Genomic DNA, 23,620 nt, shown 5'->3' with positions numbered 1-23,620 from the left:
TAGATGTCTTTTGTATGCCTGCCTTCTAAAAGGAAAATGATTGGCATGAAAACTTGTCAGGTATTAGGCATGAGAATAGCCTGTCTCTGCAAACACCCTGAGCGTGGAAAGAACCCCCACAGATTACCACTTGAGAAGACTAGCTCAGAATTCATTCCATTGTTAGCATTTGTTCACAGCAGGATCCAAGAGCAGCTCTGTTGATGACCAATTGGTTTTAAGAATAATGACATCACAGAACCCCATAAAACTGACAAGATTTGGTGGTCTTAAAAGACCACTGAGGAGCAAACAAATTCCACCAGACAGCAGTGCCTGTCAATATGATCTTCCCATGTCATTTTCTACACTCTTAATGTGTAGAAAGAACATTCAGACATGAGGTTCTGTACTTGAGGAAACCACCCTCATGTTCAATAAATCTTTGAGGTCCTACTATGTATCAAAAACTGCAATAAAGTACTTGCTCCTATCCCAGGTGGACGCCTCCATGTGATTCTAGGCAACATATTTAAAATAGAAGGATCAACAAACAGAGAACACCCAAAACGCTTGGCAAAGGACTAGAAACCATGCTGCGTACACATTAAAGACACTGATGATTCCTTAGGGGAAGAATAGCACACTTCTCCCAACTCCTGCAAAGTTTCTAGGAAGGAGGGAAGTACAGAATTAATCCAGACTTCCTAGACTCCAGAGAGACTAAAGAACAAAGATTCCATCCTTGTGAATGCTGGTTCATGGAGAGGAAAAAGGCAGCGGGATGAAAAAGAAAAAAACAAACTTTCTGTGTTACCAAAAAATGGAATAAGAGAGCTGGTAAAAAGCAGCTAGCCATCATTGGAGAAGTTTTACATGGAGTCATACAATGAACGAGTCAAAGACTATAAACCGTGAAAGATGGATGAGTACAAGATGATTGTACTAAAATACAAAGAAACGAAGTTAGCCAATATGTGACCTTTTAAAGCTAGAATGTTAGTTATGCTGTTTACAGAGAAGAATGTGATCACAAATCAAATTATCACAAATTACATGCTTACCATGTCTATTAATGTAATGACCTTGGGAGCTGACTCATAGTCTTCTTTAAACGAATGAGCATGCCAAATATAATCAATTAGGTTTGCAATTAAAATTATAAATTTATTGAATATGTTCCCTGCACCCTACCCCTACCTCTTGCTCAGGAAACTGTTGAGTGATCAATATGAGCCCTTCGGCTGTGGTCTCCCTCCCTCCCTCCCTCTCTTCCTTCCTTCTTCCCCCTCTTTTTCTCTCTCCTTTCCCCTCTTCTCTCTGAAGCATTTCCATTATGGATAATTTATTAAACTTTAAATTTCCTATTTGTAAGTTTCAGCAAAAATCTAGTCAGCTTTCAACACAGTGTCAAGGGATAATTAGGACAGTTAGGAGTAATTTATCATTTCTCAGCTGGGTTTTTAAGCTTTTGCTGTCTGTAGAAATCCGTTAGCCAGTTCTGCACAGATCACTATGAAATCTCCTTTATCTTTGTGCAAATTGCTTTTCTATTTTCCTGAAGTGAGCTGAAAGATGAGCCAATCCATTCCTGAAAATCTAGCCACCGGTGTGCCTGTCATCAGCGTGCAGCTGAGGCCACGCTGCAGATGAACTACTATAATGGCTAATGGATACGATGCCACGAGCAGCTTTTTTCCAACCTGCTGTGGGTTAGAAATTTAAGCCAGGCAGTCTGACTTCAGGTTAAATCTTCAGAAAATATGCATGCGTATCTATAAACATGCCAATATACATTTTGCACAGCAAATATTATCTAGCAGTCCACCAAGAATGAAGAGCCTCAAAAAGACAACAGTCCTACACCACTTCCATGCAAGAGAAGGATTTTCTTAAGCCCGAGCTGAAAAGGGAGGACCTTGTGTTCTTTAGACTCATTTACTAGATGGTGAAAAATGAATGCTCTGAGTAATTTCATTTTGAACTGATTTATTTCTAAATAGGGGAAAATTGACACTTGGTGGCAAAAGCAGAAATCAAGTCTCTGGGAAGAGCCAGCTAGTCTCAGGTATAACCCAATTATTTGAATACAGGAAATAAGAACACAAAAGGCAAGACAGACCCAGGAAAGTCATTCCTTGCAATGAATACCTTCCTCTCCCCCTCTGGAAAGACTCTCTCAGGAAAGTATAAGCTGACCCATATTTCCAGTTTATTTCTGACACCTAAACCTAATCAAAGTTTACTTTTTAGAAATCCAATAGTTATTCTCAATTAGATTGCAAAGGAAATTAAATCATAAATTTCTCAATCCTAGCCCTGGTTGTCACATTCCTAAAATACAACTTTCCTCCCTTTGGCACTTTATTTCAATCTCTGAAGCCAGACTCCAAAGCAAGTTATAGATCTGATAATTTGCTAATGTGGCCATGGTAATTGTTTTGAGCCATATTTATGATTTCATTGGATCTTACAATAATCAATAATAATCCACTGATGTTCCTAACTCTGAGGTTTTCTCACAGTTGACAAATGGGGCAGTGGATTCATTTTTAATGTACTCACTTAACACTCCCTCCCTGAGAGAAAGAGTCTTGCATATATTAATAAAGGCCAAGAAATGAATGACATCAGTGCACATACCTTACCCTGAAGAATTAGCTGCAGGATAAGATTTAATGCTAAAAAGAAGAAGAAGAATAGATTACCAGGGCCCATTTTGTACAGCACCACCATCATTAAAGTTAATGGAATTACCTTGTGGTCATGCACCAAAGGGAGCCTATTGGAAGTTAAGCTCTTCTGGGGCCATTGATTCACAGACATTCACACAAAGATATCTATCAGCATGTGATGAGTATTGCAGATATACAGAAGCACTTAAGAAATTGTTTACTCAAACTGCCAGTTAAGCATACTAAGAAGTAACAATAACTTAATATTTGAGCACAGATGATTTACTTGGGAATGTTTCCCATTGGAAGTAGCAGAAAATTCAACTCTGCCTGGATGAAACAATAGGGGACTTACTGAATCACCTAACAGCCCAGAGGCAGAGCAGCCATCAGGGCTGGTCCATTCAGCAACCCAATAATATCACCAAGAATCCAATTTCTTTCTAATATTTGCCATTCCAGCCTCAACATCTGTTTCATTCCAAGGGAGGCTGCTCTTGGAATCTTAAGATGGTTGCCAGCAGCTGTCAGGGTTACTGCTTTCTTATTCACAGGCATTATTAGAGAAAGCATCCCTTCCCACGGCCAATGGATACAAGTCCTCCATGATGCTAGGAACAACCATCCCTAAAGCTGAGGGACTCCTACATGCTAAGTGGCCTGGTCAGAATTAAATAAAGTCATTACTGTAGGAGCGGAAAACAGCTTAGGCCAGGGATACCTAAACTATAGCTCCTGGGCCAAGTCTGGCCCACTAGTTTTATAAAGTTTTATTGGAATACAGCCATGACCATTCATGCAAATTTATTTTGTTTTGTATGACTGCTTTCTTGATACAAACACAATTGTATAATTTGTGACAGAGACCACCTGGTCCTCAAAGCCTAAAATGTTTACTATTTAGCCTTTTATGAAAAAGCTTGCCTATCACTGGATTAGACTAAACAAGGTTCACACCTGGTGCTGGAGAAGGCTTCAAAGGCATCCTAACTTCCTGGCAGCTAAATAATGGAGGAGTGCAAAAGTATGCTGGGAGACAACCACAGTGCCCATAATATATAGGAAACAAAATTATTCAAGTTCTAGAAAGCGACTTAGAAATTTAAAAAACAAATCAGGAAGGTGACCCATCGTATGATGCACATATGAAATATCATCTGCCCTTATAATATACTCCAAACTCTAAATACATTTAAAGTAGAATAAAACTCCTTACAGTGAAGTACAAGGCCTGGTATTAATGCTTTCCTGTCTACCTCTTCAAATTTATCTCTAGCTACCTCTCTCTCCACCCCAAATTTCTGCCACCTGGCCTTTCCTAATCTCTGAGAATGTGCCAAGCTCATCTCCACTGTTCTTTCCTCTGCTCAGACTACAAGGCTCTTTCTTTCCCAGCTCTTTATCTAGCTGAATTCCTGTCACTCCTCAGGCTCAGTTTATGTCACCTCTTTAGTGGGCCTTTCCTGACCACCCTATCTAAAGCACCTATGTCACCCCTGTTCCACCACCCCCACCCCATATTATCCCCTTTCACTGCCTGCCTAAGAGTACTCAAAACCTGCAATTAATTTGTTCATTTGGATATAGAGAAAGACAGACAATAAGCTGAGGTTGTTCCTTGTCTGCCTCCCCTCCCACTGTACCCCAGAACCTGGAAGCATCTGACACATAGTAGGTACTCAGTAAACACATACTGATAGAAGGAATTACTATGAACTATACAACTTCTACAACCTCCTCAGTCTTCCTCCATTACAAAATGCTTATTTCAAAGACTTTCCTTAAAGATAGGGACTCACTCTTCTTGGTCTGACAAGGCCTATGACAATATCAAGTACATAGTAGGCACTGAAAGAATAAAGACTGAATGTTAGATAGTAAAACACGAGCAGGCAACATGCTCATTTCTTGGGAGGCAGGAACAGGATACATTGGGCAGTGATGAAATTATCGTCAACCAGAGATCAGAGCTGTTAAGAATTAGAAACAGATACTGTGTACTGGTTTCCAGGTATAGAGAAAGATGAAAGACCAATTTGAAGGCTACAGAGGGAAATCATTTGCACAATAGGTGATGATACTACAGACTTACAAGGTCACTTTACCCTCTGGGATTCTCTGCGTTTTCCCAGGGTCTGAGTGTCTTCCTGAAGAGTGAATTTCATCTCCGGTCATCTGATAGCAGAGCTGAGCTTGGAATCAAATTTATTCCTTCCATGGCTGAACAGTTTCATCAGAATTACACTGCTAGAACCTGATGACATCTGGGAATTTATACCATTTACAACCAAGAGATGAATTGAAACATAAATAAAAGGCTCTGTTGCGTTGTTTCTCAGGGTACCAATATAGAAAGCATGATAAAAAAAATACGTATTTTCTTCAGGGAACAGATAGTGATATATAGATCCTAGGGTGGGAGATTTGAATGTGAACATTAGGAAAAATGGATTTCATCACAAAGTAAGAGAATATTTGGTGAATTTACTTTGCTCATTCAATGATGTTTGTTCTTCCAAACCACTTTAGGTAAGTTCAACACCCTAAACAGCTGCAGGTTTATTTTTCATGTAACATCAAAAATAAGAAAATCTTATTTAGAAGGGTAAAAACTATTGGAGAAAGAAATGGTTTTCATTACCAGATTTCAATATTATCTTTATGTCGAATGAGTCAGAAAGATTTCAAACCATTGTTTTTGTCCTTTCCCACTGAAATTTTGGATTAATCCAGTTAAAGAAGGCTTCCAGCCACAGACATTTTTATTTCCCTAATCTTGGTGGACAAGAGGCTTCTCCAGAGAAGGAATCTGCTATGAACTACAGGTGTAAAATTGATGCCTCATGACATATGAAGTTAAAATTTCACAATTACCCTTTCCAGCACTAACATAATTCACATAGAAGTGGGAAATAATTTCTCACTGTGTTTGGCCTGAGGGCCATTACAGATCCTCAGCAACCCAATATTTGTCACTCAAATGTCTGTCGTTAGGAAGGTCATTATTCTAATTCTTTCATGTCTGTAGCTCTGCAGGTTGCCATATCTATTCTTCATTAAACTGGTTTCCATCTGACCCAGACTCAGTCATCAAATCTTTACTTTCCTAGCTACTTTTGGGTCTTGAGAATTATTTTATCAACAGCTTTGACAAAAAGGGCAAAGATGAGTCCCTTAAATAATTCAAGATATTCAGAATATGAAACAAAGGATAAAGTCCTGGTCATCTAGACCAAAAATCAAAATGTATTTATATAAATACATAAATCTAAGAAACCATCACAATCAACTGTCGGCTTTTCAAAAATCTGTTTCATGGACCTCATCATTAGCAGTTTTAAAATGGGAGGTATGAGAACTAGTTATATGCTAAAGATAATGAAGCAAAAAGAATTAATTATTATAGTCACTTTAACAAAAATTCTTCCAATGAAACCTGTGAAATAAAATTATAGATATAGCTACATATTTCAAATATATTTTTATCAAGATATTAAAAATATAAATAACATAATAAGCAATGAGATACATATGACCCAACTAACCCTTACCTCCAATGACAGGCTCCTTCTCCTTACTACCTCCCTTGGGGCATCCCAACCCTTTTGTGTTATATGCCTAAGTGATATTTAGATTTGCATTTTTTTAAACTTATATACCTAGCCTCTAAGTAACCTGATTGTTATGTTTGATTATTTCTTCTGTTAATAACTCCTGAAGCAAAGTTTCTAACATCATCTGGATCTGTTTCAGCTGAAATGTCCAATGACAACCAAAGTACACATAGTTTTATGGCCGTTCACTTCCCATTCTATATTTCAGGTGTATGGCATGGTCTATAACAGATGGCTCATCTACTGAACCCAATCAAGCACTTACATTTAATCAAAACTATAAAATCTTTGTCACATGATTAATTGGGCTCAGTATATTTTCTTTCCTTTCCTTTTATTTTATTTTATTTTTACAGAATTGACATTTTCGACAAGCCAATTATTTAGATGTCACAGGTTTAAAATTTTCAACGTGAAGTGAGCTAGTTATGTGGAATTAGAGAATTTGATGCATTATTTCCCAGGCCTAAACATACAGAGTAAAATAGTGCGAGAGAGTAATTCCTTCAATGATTATTTACTGAGCACCTAGTGTCCCAAAGCAAAATAATACCAGTGAGTGAGTAACTGCCCTTACTGCATCGACAGAGGTAGAAGGTGATTCTGAATAACATCCTATATTTATGTAGCATTTTAGGGTCTATAAAGCACTTTGCCTTTCACAGGGTATTTGATTTTCCTAAACTCTAAGCTCTAAGCATCATGTGTAAAAGACAGTCTACTAAAACTTGTAAAACACTGACATTAAAAATGTAGCTGCATGTCTTCTATCTGAGGACAGTATATTAAATGGATTTTTGGCACAAGGAGTTGGAATAGGAGCTTATTCCCTCCACTCCATGCACTGACCTGGTATTGCAGTACCTTGGGGAATGGTGCAACAACAACGACAACAACAACAACAACAACATCAACAACAACAACAAAGTATCTGCAGTATTTTCTACATTTTTTGTGTTACAGATCTCAAAATTAACAGCCAAATCTCCACTTTGCTATATGTCAGAGCCTCTAATTACTAAAGGAATTTGTTCAGTAGCACTAATAAAAAAACTAAACATCTAAAACATATAATTCTGCTATAAATTGACATACAGCAATAAAGCAGCATTTAGATTGATCGACCTTCACCTGTATAATAAACAAGGAAAGTCCTGTGGGTAATTTTAGATGGAAACCAACATTATTCCAAGCAGAGCAAAATAGTACAGATTAATTTGTGTTCAGGGTGACAACATATTTACAAACCTTCTTCTTGCAGCTCTTTGCCTGTGCTTGCTGGGTGCAAGGTGTTTGTAGCAACAGCTGGCCACGTGATATACTGCAGAGTTGGGCTTCTAAACAGGCTTGAGTTTAAATCCCACCTCTACTATCTGTCAATTGTATACATGCACTGATAAGTCACTTTACCTCTATAAGCCTTGGTTTTCCCAGGAATAAAATATTAATGTCCACTTTTGAGGGTTGTAAGGATTAAATCAAAACTATAAAAATTATAGCGAACATTTTTGAGATGTTCCTATGAGCCAAGTGCTATTTTAAAGGCATTTATATGCATTAACCCATTTGGTCTTCACACACCCCTATGAAGTAGGATACCATCAATAACCCTGGTTTTATGAATCTATAAATAGATATTGGGGTTTAGGATGGGTTGACATTTGCTGGGTCATACAACCAGTAGGCAATGTCTCTGGGACTGAAACAGGCTATCTGCCTCCAGAGTCCTCCCTCTTCATCGGTATGTTTTAATCCTGGCAACCTTTCCCCTCTACCCTCACTCGATCTCCAGCATCCTACCACTCTACCCTCCTAAGCTGCCTGTAAGCTTGAAAGAATAGGGAAATAAATAAATAGGAATAGGAGAATACTGGAGGGGCATGGTTAATTTTTCTTTCTGTTCTTTGACCCAAATGACACCATTTAAATAAAAACTAACCAATTAGAAATGGAAAAATATGATGATTTGATCATTACTTGGAAGAGAGCTTGAGGGTTTAGTAGAAGAAAGTTTCCCATAGGAGACAGTCAGGCTCATGGTCCCTTCTCCTCCCTAAAGAGCCAGAGGCCAGGGCTTTTGGCCCCAAATCACCAAGAGGGAGGGAGAATCAGAGACATGGACATGCCGGGGGGAAGGGTGGACATGGAGGCATCCACTTCCACATGTACACACAAACCAACCCCCTGAGCACTGAAATTGTTTTTGGTTTACCAAACCCAAACAAATTGGATTCATTCTGAGAGCAGAGATGCAAATTGTAAGGCAATTCCACAAGATAAAAGCTACTTCATCCTGAAGTTACTAATTCTTCCGGCAGTAAATACATCTATTAGGTATAAACATAGGCAAAGCAATTTTCATCATGGCTTTAATCAAAGGATAAAAGTTATCTGGTAAATTACTGCTCTCCTGAAATTTCTCTAGATGAAATTAATAAATAATAATCAAGTAGATCATTTTTACTCTTAAGATGTTGGTTTCTCCTTTGTATACACACATTTTAGGAATTCCTTTGGGTTGAAAGCAAGCAGCTAAGTGGAGATTGCTCCACATCTTGTTATTTCTTTGGTAAGTGACTTTGCACTGGAGTGATATGTACATGGGAATCACTTGTGATGTCTCTTAAAATGCAGAGTCCTGGCTCCCACAACAGACCTACTGAATCATCATAGGAAATAGGCAGGTTTCTGTTCTGTGAAAACCTACTTCAAGTAATTGTTAAGCACACTGTTGGCTCAGAACCACCACTTACTCATTACCACCTAAGGGTAATAGCAGAGGCTAAAAATATCAGGGTAGAGATTCCATTCCCCACCCCCAATTAATAAGGCAGATTTCTGAATCTTCAAGTGGTCACTTTTATAACAAGTTCAAGCTACATATTCAAATAGCAGAATTCATATGATCAGAAGAAAGTTTTCTCAAGAATTTAAGCTTAAAGGCAGTAATCAGTACTGAGAGAATTCATTGTGTAATAATTAAGTGAACTCATCAAGGTTCCATTTTCTAAAACTCAGGCTTAGCCTATGAGAAAACTGAGGGTAAGATTAAGATGAAGAAATATGCATATGGTCTCAGATACACAGTATGTGGTAGACTGGGCCATCTATTCATGTCAGCTTCTTCTTACCATCATTCAGTACAATAGATAGGGTTTCCCTCATTTGAAAATGTGGAAATGGATGTTCAGAGAGGTTAAGAGGCTGGCCTATCCTCACACAGCTAGTAATTTAGTAGAGCTAATATTCTTATGGAACTTCTTAACTGATGCCAAAATATATCAATAACTGGAGTTTATGAAGAGCTAAAATATTCTCCATGTTCATGAATTAAAAAGATTAACAGATCACTATATGGAAAATCTGTTTTAGGACCACAGAGACTCCTTAGGAAATGAATTTGCTTGTTTTTTAAGTTTTAAATCACTCTTCTTTAAATAATTCCTTTTCTTGTTCTTCTGTAATGATCTGAAAAGTAATTACTAATATCTCAACAGTTATTAAGAAATACTTCCCACTGCATTAATACTATAAAATTAAATATCTAAGTAGAGGATTCGAGCACCATAAACACAGAAGAGTGTAAGCAATCATATTCTATAAATAGCTCTTATGAGATTCTAGATTGCCACAAATCTCTCTCTTTAATGTACTTAAAACACTCTCCTACCAAAAGATATACATAGTAATTGTTCTAAAAGATAGCTCACATTAAACTTATGAAGCGGCATCTCTTTTAAAGGACCAAACATTGCCTTAATGTTTTGGCTAGATGGAATTATATTCTGGAGTATGATTTGGGTGCCTGAATAGGGAAAATTTAGTCTTTGTCAGTGACAGCTGAAATATGGGAGATTCTTGATAGAAATTCCAGGAAACCCCAGACCCCTAACTGCACACTGTAATACAAGTTTATATCATCTGCTACTTCATGTCAACTGAAGTTAAAAACTCAAAAGCAGAGATTGTGCAATCAAATGAAGAATCATTATCATCTCCATTCTCCTCCCCACACTTCTCAAGGGAGCCAAAATAAACAATGACAAAATGCAGGTCCTCATGAAGTTCACATTCTGGAAGGACTAATGAGACAACATACATAGGGAAATAAAAACAAACACACAAGCAAAGTCAATGAAGAATGTCTTGAACAAAACCCAGTAAGGCAACAGGATAGGGAGTAAGTAGTTTAGGAGGGCTACTTCAGATAGAGTGGGTTTGTCAGGCAATGCTGCTAACTATAGTAATCTATGGTTATACATGATATGGTGATACATCTATGCACATAGAGATACATGGCCGAGACCAGAAGAAAGAGATTGTTTCCCAACCCAGCAGGGTGTCCAAATCATTGCAATAATCACCTAGTGGAGAGCAGAGCTCTACTATTTTTAAACTCAAAAGGAGAGTTAATATTCAATTAAAAAACAAGAGGTCATTTTTTTACTTCAATATTTCTCTTTGCTGCTACAAATGACTTAGAGAGTGAGGCCACCCTTGTTTCTTTGCAAAGCAGAATTTAAAGCCCATGAAACAACAACAACAAAAAAACTAAAGTGGTACCATGTTCATGAAGTGAGTGTAGTGGTGCAGAGTCACTAACAAGAACAACAGTAGCTTCAGGGGAAGATAACATTACTGGGTTTATTGCTAATACCACCTAGCCCTAGACAAAAATGGTTTAGAACTCTGGCACCACACAGAATACCAAGAGTAAGGCACAGAGACAAAGATGAGAACAGGCACTGTGTTTTTTTCGTGGCAGGCTATCAAATGCTGACTGGAAATGTACAACTGTATGGATTTCAAAATATTAAAACCTCAGTCTTGAAGTGTGGTTTTCAGAACTGAACAGTTGACAATTAAAGATGCTGCTTTGCTCCCTGGAGGAGCTAGCTATGAGACTGGCTTCCACGGGTCAAGTTTATGTGGTCATTACCACCTACTATGTTATCACCATAAAACAGCAAGCCCAGTACCTATCTACACTCTGAAAAATATCTAAAGTATTGGGGTGTTCTTGTTAACAGTGAAGACCCCCAAGCCCTAACCACAAAGGTTCTAAATCAGTAGAACATGGACAGATAATCAACAACTTTTTTAAACTAACACCAAAATCAATTTTCACATAGGGAGTATGAGAATCACACTTGGAAAAACATAGATTAGATAATTTTAGATTTGTGGACTTGGTCTAAAAGGACAGTTTTCATACCTTTGCTATCCACTGAGGTTTTTTACATGTATGTGTATGATTGTTTTCTTTTAGCCATCACAAAGGACTTGAGATAGCCCCACTAACTCATCTACGGAATATTCTGTGATCAGGTTGGAAACAGTTGAAAGATGCCCAAAACAATATAATCTACTGGTAAAGAAAAAAAACCTGTAAAAAAAAATCAACTTAAGCTAAATAAGGGTGGTGACGATGATAATAATCATATTCCGAAATTCATATAATAGTACTATATGCTAAGAATTACTCTATTCTCACCATCAAAAGTAACAAAACATTAAAAATTTGGCCAGATAATTGAGATATAATCCAAATTGAAATATAATCTAAATATCATAAAATTTACCACTTTCAGGTGTATAATTCAGCAGTCTTCAAATATTCACAAAGTTGTACAACCAGCACCTCTATTTGATTCTACGTTTACATCACCGCTTACCCATTACCAGTCACTCCTTAGCCCTTTCTCTCTCTAGCCCCTGGCAAATGTTCATCTACTTTCTGTTTCAATTCAAAGTCTACTTGCACAAGAAATAATTTTAATGCCCCTTTCAGAATTCTGAAATGAAATGTTGAGATCCTATAAACTATACATTCATATAAATGTTAGCTATGTTTAGTATGTGCATACTGTCAACCTATGCATCCCACTTGATTTGGTTTGCGCATTCTCCCGTTACTAACTACACCTCTACAGCATCACTTTCACAGGCTGAAGGAATTCCATCAGACAGATACTGCATAATGCAGCTAACTAATCTGGTGTTGTTGGAATTTACACTTAAAAATTGAGTTTTTAAAAAAACTAGCAACCGAGTTTAAACATTCATGTTCTGTTTTTCAAGAAAATTTCAAAAAGAAGCTGCTCCAATTACACTTTTCTTTAGCCTCTGCCTATTTAGAAATCTGGCATAGAGATGGACAGTGAGGTGGAGTAAAGCTGAGAGTTCCCTCTGCCCTATCATATCATATGTCTGGGACGATCAGAAAGCTAGCTCTCCATTTTATCGTAAGAAATGTGGTGGCAGACCCTATAGGACATTTGCTCCTCAAGAGTACTTGCTAGAGATTGTATTTTAAAAGCCCCAAAGTAGCTAAGTAAACATTAAAGCCACATGCAAACTAAGATCAAAAGAGAACTATGTTTATTTGGTATTGCTTGATACCAAGCATTACCTTATCTACTCGCAGCCAGTGTCAGAGCCATAAACCCTTATTTCACAAAGTATAATATTAGCACCCCAACTTGACTTGCTTCTGATTTCTAGTGCCAGAGATAAAAAAAAAAAAAAAAATAATAGACTTTTCAATGATTTAGGCATAGGACCTAACTGCACAGGAATTTGCATTTGTCTGATGGGGGCTGAAACCTAGCTTCAGAATCAGCCAACATTTTAGCCTTTTATTTTAATTCACTAGGAAAGTAAAGACTATCCTAATAAATCCTCTTTTCCTTTTCTAGCACATTTAAAATCCCATCTTTGCGCTCCACTAACACCATTAGGTTAGAATTTGGTGTTGCGTACAAAGGGAGGAAAAGCAGGTGTGTGCACGGAGAGAACAGGAGCACGTGGTGAGGAGTGAAAGGACAACCTGGGGCGACCACATCCGTGAGCCCTTCACTCAAGAACGATGATGCAAACAGAGAATGTGTAAAGGGCGAGAAGGTGTGTCAAAGACACTCAGGCTTTAAATGGGACTCACGGACTCACATTTGGCTCACGTGCTGTTTCCTACATACCACCTCGCATGAACTCCTTTGACTTCGGTTTCTGCTTTAGGGCTCCCTGATTTAGTTTCTGTTTTAGCATTTGCACAATAATAATTTTATTACAAATGGTAAATGTCTTGTAAACTAATGGGAAACATATTGCTTGGCAGAGTTTATAATGTCAGGATTCATGTCTCTAACACTGAGGGTCTCTCTGACCTCGAAGATAACATAATGAAACAGCAATGTGCTGCAAATGACTCAGTGTGATTTTTTATTAGTTCTCATAATTGCCCCTTATTAATTTGTATGCACATAATAAGCACTCACCTTCACAGTCTGTCCAGCTTCGGGGCCATCCTAGAAGTAGGAAAAAAAGAAAAAAACACAGAGGTGAGAACAGATAGCTGGTATCTCTTGCTTATTCAGAAATATCGCCTGTTAATAATTTAGATCCAATTTCATTGTGTGTTAATTTATAGTATTCTCTTGGGAACCATTCCCTTTAAATATGTGGGACCAGACAGTTCTCCATTTCCGCCTGAGAGTAAGAAGTTATGCATAAAAATGATATAAATTATCCAGTGAGCCTACCCCCTTGCTACTTTTCATGCTCTTTGCTCTCAGCTATGGTTTTAATTGCATTAAAGGAAAGCAGAAAATGTTCAGGGAGGTGAAGTATCACACCTTTTGGTTATCTTTAAATCAGATGTGGTTTAATTAATGTCTGACTACTCTAAATCTCTACTCAGGAAATCTGCTATAAACGTAATTCATTATGCAAGAATACGGGTTATCTCATACAGGATGAGCACCTAAGAGTGTGCCCTTTCTGGCTGTGCTGACCTTGAGAGAGAAAGGTGACAGAGCTCATTGTAGCTGGGCCCTTTTCCCATTCTAGCTCCTTCTCTCAGCTTTCTGAAGCCCAACAAAACTATTTGCTTATTGAAAATGAGCAAACTCATCCAGTCACCAGATAATACAAAGTCAAAGCAAGGGCTTAGCTGCTTTGAGGAAAGCAGAACAAGTAATGTCTCTATAATCAGAAATTCCAAAACTGAATTAGAACTCTGAAACTTTAGGCAAATCTTTCTACTTCCATGACCTAGACTAATGAGGTGAGAATTTTTGCCCTGCAGTGGGGCCAGTCTTAAGCAGAACTGTGTATGCAGTGGTTTTCAAACTTGGAGACACAACCCATAAGTGGGTCAGGAAGTCAAGTTAATGGGTTGTGATCAACTAAAAATGAAAGAAATCAGATAACAGAATAAAAACTATTGGAGTGCACAGAATGTGTAAACATTGTTTTGTAAAACACTGGTTTCCTATATCCGTGTATGTATATGTGGGGAGTATACATGATTGTGAAATAAGTATGTATCTTATTGTGGATTAAAGTTAAAAGAAGTTTGAAAACATATATGAAAGTACTAAAAGCACAGGTCAATTCCTATATTTACACAATTAACTTTCTAGTGAATCATGTTAGATAAACAGCACTAGCCAAATGCAAATTTTCCTTTAGCATTTCATTAACACTGACAGATATCCTCACCTACTTGTCTTCATTTGGTCTCTCTGGAAATATGATTTATGGCATAAGCTTAATAGACCCACCCTGATCTTAACTACCTGTTTGAAGGTGACTCAAATGATTTGACATACAATACACACACACACACACACACACACACACACACACACACACACACACACACAGGATTTTATAGGGAAGTCAGATACTATAACACAGAGTGGCCAAAATATTGTTTTTTGATAAGCAGATGAGCATTTTTAATCAGAGCCTTTCATAACCTGTAAGGAGTGGCTTTCTTTATGTGTTATCTTTGGTAGAGAGGAAGAAAGATGTTAAATAATCAGTTTAATGAAAGCCCTGAGTACAAGGTCTCATATTATGGACTGATTCATTTCTTTCCAAAGAGTTATTGCAGAGTCACCAAATTTCAAGGCCACAAAGGACTGCAACATGCACTGATACCTCCAGCTCTTTCTATGGGGCACTTGAAAAAGGCTCATGGTATATTGCTATTGATTTACTCGATTCCCACAGCTCGTGATCCACCGTGGAATACCTCCTCCCACATTCACAGGTGTTGGCTCGATCTCTGCCTAAAGATCTCTGGTGATTGGGGGCATCTCATTTCTTTACTAGGAAGCAGGCCACACCAAATATTCAAACAATCCAGTTTCTGACCAATCTGTAATCAATCACTGAGGCTCGATTTACAGATGGAGAAAAGGTCTGCCCTCTGAGGGCAAGGCCACACCTAATGTGCTTACCTTTACTCCACTGGAGGAGCAGGGCTAAGCCCATGCGGTGCATAAAACATAGTTACCATAGGCCCTAGTTCTGGTAAAAGATCTGGACTGCAGTAATGCTCATTAAATTACTTATCCACTCCTCTCTCCTGTTTTATAAACAATATTGTAGACATTGTCTCCACTGACATTCCACAACCTACCTCAGGGCCAATGACAGCAGGATGGTTCTGGATTAGTAACATTTTTTTCTGCTATTATATGAGAACAACCACAGCTGGCTTCTCAGTGAAATAACAGGTTATAAGACGGGAGAAAGCCCAATGCTAGGACTTGAAAAGAAAGAAAAATAATTTCTGAGCATCTGTACACTCACTTGCATGGCAAAGGTAAGGGAAGTTCCCTGGAAATGCTTCTCCACCACCGTCCCGACTTGCTGGGTTGTCTGAAACAAATCAGCTACTTCATTGGGATGCAGATCTCGGAAGCGCTCCACTGGACGAAGAGGACACACGAGGACATCTTCAGTGAGGTCTGTTAAGGGAAAATCTGCTTGCTTTGAGTAGTATTTTTACCAAGAAGTTTATGCCCATGGTCTTAAATCTCCTTGACTCAGAGCCTGAACTCTCGAAGACTAAGAAATAAAACAAAAACAAAAACAAAAAACAAAACAAAACAAAACAACAAAAAATCCCAAATGTTTTCCAACCACCGAACTCCAAGGAGTTCAAAGAGAGCTTACAAACATGGTCAATTATACTCTGAAGGAGAAGCTGTGATGCACTGGAGAAATTCTTTTAAGAGAAAGGGCACAAGTCTTCAGAGAGACTCAAGTGCTGGCTGAGATAACTATGCCAAGAGGCAAGATCTATTCTGGACCACTCTTTAGTGACTTCTAAAGCTGTCTTCTCAAATAGTCAGTAACACTGAGCTGGAAAAGCAACTGGAAGGTCCACTTTGTTTCTCTATGTAGAGAATCATGCTTAAAATTTTAATTTCAAAGTTTCTTTAGAGAAATATGTAATGAAAATACAATAGTGGTTTTACTTTATTTTTAAAAAGAGAAGACATTCTGAAAACATACAGGGACCTTCATCTGCAATCAAAAGATGTGCTATGTGGTTAAACGATTTATGAATTCAAGCTAACCATTACGAATTCAAGAAGGCAGTTGAAGGTAAATTATAAAGAAAAGCGTTGCCTATTTTTGCAAATGGAACTATCTTAATGCATTCTGTAAGTTTTGCAGGTCAACGTATTTACATTATTGGTCTGAACAAACAACAAGAGAGAGAAAGGATATATAAATTTGATCGTTTGTTGGTAGCAAATTAATATTCAATGTTACATCATCAATAACACTTCAATTCCTTTTTGTATCTAAACTCATCATATACGTGTGGGTATATATATATATATATATATATATATATACCCACACGTATACATACCTATGTATACACATGCGTAAGATATATTCTTTGTTTCATTTTTAGATACCAGCAGGAGAAAAAAGCACTTTAATGTTTTTTACAGTCTCTTTCTTTTTTCCTTTTTTCTTGTTTTAGGAGAACATGCTTCTGCCTGAAGCCAAGCAGCTAAGGGTCATAATAAAACCACAATTCTACAATTGCTAGTCTCACCAGAATATCAAGCATTTTAGCCTATCACTATTGGTAGTACTCAGCCCAAGGGGAAATACACTGAGCTCAGAGGGGCAGGCCTGATTTCTATAAGAGAAAGGGAGGGAAAAGAAAGAAGGAAAACTGATTAATTTTGCTCATAATCAGGAAATTCATGTCAATGGTAAACTAGGAAAAGAAGCATTTGTTTAATCTGAGTTCATTTTTCAAGAGAGGAGAAGGGAGGCTTTCACCCACAGGGCATCTGATACTTAAAAAGATAATTATCCTTCCTTGGCAGGGCTGTTTTATTATCATGGGTCAATGAACCGTTTAAAAATGAAGAATTTCCTTTCATTTCCTTTTAGCAGATTGCCAGTCTCTACTCCCACTGAGTTGCTTTTCTTTGTTGAAAGAGACCTTTCCCCATCTTACTTCTCCCTGCTTGAATTTACACCCTCCCTTAGGCCCTGACTTCCCCAACCACAGCAAGATGACAACTTTTCAAACTTCCAACAATATTCATAATTGCTGTAGTAGGCTATGTCTACATACAACAATCAGGTGGGGAAAGAACATTTATTTAAGCAATTGCTTACTGTGAACACTCGTGGAGTAAATCTGACAATCTTTGTATCTAATGTAACTTTAGCAATATCAATGACATCTGGAAGATACTTTTTAATAAAATCATCTTGCCATATTATCTGTCCATTTTGCTTCTCTGATGTTAAGGATTGGCTTGACCCAATTTTAATACTTCAAAATGTTTATGAAATCAAATCAAAATGTCTGAATCTGTCAGACGTTTTATACTACATATAACCTCAGGGTGATACATCCATACATTTATTACTTTAATTAAATGTTAATAATAGCAATACAACGTATCACAAAACAAACAGGATAAACACATTCTCATTTAGGTGACTATATTTCACCTGCCCTTTTAGGCATCACTGTTCTAACACATATACTCTGTAACCCAACCCTTTGTTAAGAAGTCATTTTATCTGCATATAATGCACACACATGCACACAAACACAATTCTATGTAAATAATAAGATAAAATAGAGATAATTTTCAAGGGTGCTTACTTGGGCAGGTATTAATGTGATTGATTTTTGTTGGGGCCCAGAGGATGGCCAAACAGGGATCTGAACCTTAAAGTAGCCACACAGGTAGGCTCCACACTAGTCTAACAGAGAAGTAGATGGGTCTGGAGTTCTGGGTGCTATGTGAGCAAATGACCTGGCCAGCAGCAGATTCACTATCCAACACCTTTCCCATCATTCTAGGCATCAATTTGGCATCAGAAAGTGAGGATCAATCATCTTCTTTCAGTTCCTTTAAAACCAGAGTAGAAAAGAGTCTTGCTTTAACTCCACCATGAGCTACATCCTGACTGACTCCCACTACCTCCCGAACCCCCTCTTTCTCTACCTCTCTCTTACACATTACATAAATGCTGCTTTTGCTTTCTTTCTCTCAAACACACTAAGCTCCCTCCCAGATTTGGAGCCTTTTTCTTGGCTATTTGTTCTGCCTAGAATTCGATTCCCCGTGATCTTCACATTTGCTTCTTTTTTATTACTTAGATTCTAATTCCAATGCCACATTCTCAAAGGAACATTTAAGTGCTAGGAGGATTAAACTGACACCTGCTTACTCACTTTTACATCAACTTATTTTAATCTTTCCATAGCCCTTGCCAATAGCTAGTGGTTTTCTTGGTGGGTTCCTACCTATCCAGATGAGAATGTAAACTCCTTAAAAGTGAAAACTTTGATGTGTTTACTGCTATTTTACCACCACCTATAACACCAGAGACACTTAACAAGTATTGCTGGAATGAAAGAACAAATAATAAACCAGACTCTCATATCAGCCACCTCTGAGTACTAAGACCCTAATAAAATGGAGACAACATTCATTTACTTTTCAATTATCTATATAAGATTGGGATAATCTACAAGGCTTTTTTTTTTTAATTCAAAGAGGTTTATCCTTAAAATCTAGCATAGTTAAAACTAATGTTAGATGAGAGCTGGAGACACATAAACTCATTTGTAATATAAACTAATTTTTCATATGAGTTCAAGGAAATATAATTATGAAGGTAAGTCATTTTTAAAAACTTTTATAACAAGAAAGAAGTGGTTTCTAAAACATTCAGAGTCTCAGGTAAAGTAAGTATAGAAAAATGCTGCTTTATATACTCTGACTAGGAAATGTAATTTGTTTGTTCATTCAATGAATAGTGAGCACCAGTTAACTGTAGACACTGTGCTAGGTGCTCAAAACAGCAAAGGAGAATAAGAAGTTCTCCTGTTGCTCCATTCCAGGAGAAAGGATTTCAAACAGATAGCTACCAAACTGTGGGAGACACAGATTAAGCATAGAGAGCTATAGAAACAGAAAGGAGCACCCAATGCAGTGGAACCCTGGGGTACCTTAGCAAGGTAGGGGCCCCAGGGAAACCATGAGTGACCCCCGATTTCGATGGATCATCCCATGGCTACCAGAAAATATACATGAGTTAATAAAGGATTTAAAGCAAGCTAGCAGGCTTTTTCTGCAAAGGGCCAGTTGTAAATATATTAGGTTTGATGGCCATATGCCCAAGCAGCCATGCACAATACAAACACTATCAGGTGTGGTTATATCCCAGTAAACCTTTATTTACAAAAGAGAAGCCCAGCTAGATTTGGTCCATGGGCCTTACAGTATCAACTCCTGATTCAGAGGAATCACATTAAAAGGAAGTACCTGAAGGAAACTAGAAGTATTTGAGGGAGGGCCTATTGTTCTTTTCTTAAATTGAGGACTGTAATGCTATCTTAACAGCATATTGGATAAAACTTTTGGTATCTTACAAATTTTAACTTTCTGAAAAAAATATCTGAGTGTTCTAGAACATGTTCATGAACCTGTACCATAATGCTGATGCTTTTAAAGACTAATCACAACCAGAAAATATGTTATTGACACCATAAAATAAGTTATATTACTCTCCAATGCAACTAGAGGAGTTTCTGCCATTTCTAATTAGAAAAGTGAATCATATCATCTGCAAACACACGAGAGCACCAAAATTGTGTTATTCACAACTTCATCTGAGAATAAAAGTATTTTCTCAAAATAAATGCATAAGCCTTAGGAAAACACCATATTGCCTGAGGTGGAAGGTATCATGTACTACATGTTTCTCCTAGGCAAACAACTAAGAGAAAGCAAATTAATTTCAAAGAACAGCAGACAGTTCTACTGTCACTGTTTATATGCCAATTGTTTTAAGGTACTATCACAGATGCAGTATAATTTAATTGGGAGACTCTCAGGCTTTGTTAATGGGCAAATCCCATATTATACAGAGGCTATAAGAACACACTTCCTCCTGGGTTCTCTTTGCTTGAGATGAATACTTCTGAAGAGATTTTTTAGCCAATATGCGTAATAACCCTCAAAAAAGTTAATCTACTCAATTGTATTTAATATATATTTATCAAGTGAGAATTTAATATATATTTATTCAGTACTCATCAAGTGAGAAAACCTGTGAAAGAGATTATCAAATGGAAACTGGTCTCTCCCTTCAAGCTAAAGTAAAGACATCCATTTAACATTTTTTAAACACCTTTTTCCATCCCTTTACTTTCAATCTGTGTGTGTCTTTCAATCTGAAGTGAGTTTCTTGTAGGCAGCATATGTAAGGGTCTTGCTTTCTTTTTTTTTAAATGTATTTTGTTTTAATTTTTCAATGTCACCACATATTTAACTCCTTTTACCCCATAACATTTTTTAAAAGAGAAAAGTAGGGCAACAATTACAAGTTAGTTCCTACAGTTGACAAAGAGATTCCTCATAGTAGAGGAAGACCAAAGAAGACTTCTGAGTGCAGATGAGATTTAAAGTAGACTTTACAAATGGGGGAGTAACTGAACCGGTGGGTTAGCTGGCAACTCACTCATCAATCCATTTCACCGCAAGAGTCTTCTCTCAGTCCAGGGTTTGTACTATACTTTAGGATGCCGAGATAAATTCGACAGAGTAACTGACCTTGAAGGGCTCATACTCTAATGTCCCAAACTGTCACGCAGTATAAACAGATCATTACAACACAGAGAGATGAGCATTATTGATAGAAATCAGTACAGAATGTTGCGGGAGCACAGAGGAGGCAGAATCTAATTCTGCCTAGGGGTTAGATAAACTTTTCGGTATGAGCTTGCATTTAAATTTTCTAAATTCAGGAAATATTTCTCCAAATTTGGACCAAATCTGTTCTTGAATATGGCCTAGCAACTTATGTTTAGCTTTAAGGAAAGTTGTCAAGCATTTCTCCTTTGACTAAAATCATGATTTCATTTATATATGTACTCTAATTTACTTAATCTTTCCAACCAATCTATAAAATACTATTGTAATTCCTGTTTTGCAGATAAGGAAATTGCAGATTATAGAAAATAAGAAACTTGTGCAAGACAGTACACCCCCTACATGAGACTAAAGCTAGAAATCACCCCAAGTCTGTCTGATTTCCAAGTCCATGCTATTAACCATAATGTTGTGATGTCGTGCTTTTTGCAGCTTTCATTTTCAGTCTCTGTCTACCTTCTTAGCAAAAGTGTGCTCTGCATTCCCAGAGTCCATTTGTTTATGGGAGAGAATCATGGGTTTCATAAAATAAAAGATACTGTGAGAAACTGGTAAAGTCTTGAGAAATACCCTTGAGTAAAGAAAGCAGAGGAGACATCCAATCCCATGAAGAAAGGGGACCTCAGTGCTGGGCAAAGGAGGTAATGAGTATGATCTCATCCTAACAGAAAACTGTAAGATCAAGAATCAGAGAATCATCTTGCACCAGGGATTCAACAGGAGGAAGTAAGGAGAGATATAGAGCCTGCACTTTGGCCCTTTTCCATCTTCAAACTTGGATTGCTTCATGGTAACTTTGGTTCCCCTGGGCTGGCAGACTCTGGAGGAAGATTAGATTACAGTCAATGCCAGCGGGTCATGCTGTTAGACACACTGAAAAAACCCTTTGATTTTGGAAAGTCTAATTATTGGGAGTCACTGACTTTCTCATAGCATCATTTATATCACCAAGGACTACCAGGAACTTGGTAATGCTTTTGTATTCTCTCTCCCTCTCCACTTTTACCACCAGTCCAGAAGTGACCACCTCTGTTTTCTTGGATGTAAACAGGGTGTTTTTCGAATAGTATACTGGTTTAACAATATGCCAGGGCCTGTGTTGAACTCTTACTGACACACAGGTGACCCAGAACATACAATTAAAGAAAAAAATCAAATGGAATCTTTGCACTAGTCAAGTACCTAAAGTTGCTATGGTATCTATATTACAAGAATCCCTCCCATCCTACATGCCCCTTTGCAAAGTGACTTTGCTCCTCTTCTCATTAAAAATTAGAGTCTATTATCCCTCCCCTTGAATTTGGCCTGACCTCGTACCTTGCTTTGATTTGTAGAATGTGATAGAAGTGTCATTATGTGACTTTCCTATGTCAGCCATTAACAGAATTTGCAACTTCTATATTTTGTCCTCTTGGAACCCTGAGACAAGCATGCTGTGAGAAGACCTAGCTAGCCTGCTGAAGAACAAGAGCCACATGGAAACTAAGGTACCTCAGCTGTTAGCCAGCACCAATTGTCAGACTTTCCAGACCTTGGAGAGCTACTCACTGACTTCCAAACTTCTATATCAGTTATCTATTGCTGTATAATAAATTACCCTGAAACCACAAGGGCTTAAAACAACAATGATTTGTTTTCTTATCACAATTATGCAGGTAGTTTTTGCTGCTGGTCTTACCTGTGCTCATTCATGCAACTGCTTTCAGCTAGCAGGTAGGCTTAGGGCTAGGCTCAGCTGGGTGCACTGGGACCTCACACTTTATGCTCTCTCATCCTAATCCAGAGGCTGAATCTCTAATGCCTTTTAAGACTTATGTTCCCCTAGATTCTTTTGATCAAAGGAAATCACAAACTAGCCCAAGTTCAAGGTAGAGAAATAAATTCCATCTCCTGATAGGAGTGGAAAGACCACATTGAAAAGAGGTGTGAGCACTAGAAGTCTTGTAGGATTAAGGGACATTATTATAAGAATCTACTACAGCTGGTAACTCTGAAAAGAGGTTCTAGGGATTTCGCAAAAATGAACAGATGCCTGAGGTATCTTGTATGTCCTAGCAAGTGTGTATAACAATGGTATTGCATAGCTGGGATGGATCTTAAACATCATCTACTCCAATAACTTCCTTGTTGAATGAAAAAAAATGGGAGCTAGAAAAGTCAATTGACTGTTCAAAGTCACAGAGGGACACCATTGGAATTGAAACTCAACTGTTTGGCTTCCCAAACCAAAATTCTTTTCATTACATGTGAGATGGCAAAAGATTGAACCTCAACTGCTATATTCCAATGCTAAACCTATGGCAGACATCAATAATCAATTACACAACTCTCTTTGAACGAGAGA

General features: G+C 37.7%; 1 protein-coding gene and 1 pseudogene across 3 annotated transcripts in view; one reads left to right on the top strand and one right to left on the bottom strand.

Annotated features, from left to right (window-relative positions):
• Positions 1-23,620, bottom strand: part of FHIT (fragile histidine triad diadenosine triphosphatase) — a 1,278,128-nt gene that overhangs the window by 228,381 nt on the left and 1,026,127 nt on the right. For all 3 annotated transcript variants that reach the window (XM_016150237.2, XM_016150238.2, XM_036219786.1), the window contains 2 exons: positions 15,872-16,017; positions 13,546-13,575 (listed from right to left, as the gene is read on the bottom strand). In XM_016150237.2, coding sequence (XP_016005723.1) covers positions 13,546-13,575; positions 15,872-16,017 — 176 coding nt within the window. The remainder of the gene's footprint in view (positions 1-13,545; positions 13,576-15,871; positions 16,018-23,620) is intronic.
• On the top strand, positions 6,951-7,154 carry LOC118602290 (annotated as a pseudogene).

The sequence above is a fragment of the Rousettus aegyptiacus genome, unplaced genomic scaffold, assembly GCF_014176215.1.
Source record: "Rousettus aegyptiacus isolate mRouAeg1 unplaced genomic scaffold, mRouAeg1.p scaffold_m13_p_4, whole genome shotgun sequence".
Classification (NCBI taxonomy): Eukaryota; Metazoa; Chordata; class Mammalia; order Chiroptera; family Pteropodidae; genus Rousettus; species Rousettus aegyptiacus.
The sequence above is the reverse complement of the archived record's forward strand: the minus strand, read 5'-3'. Positions and strand labels throughout refer to the sequence as shown.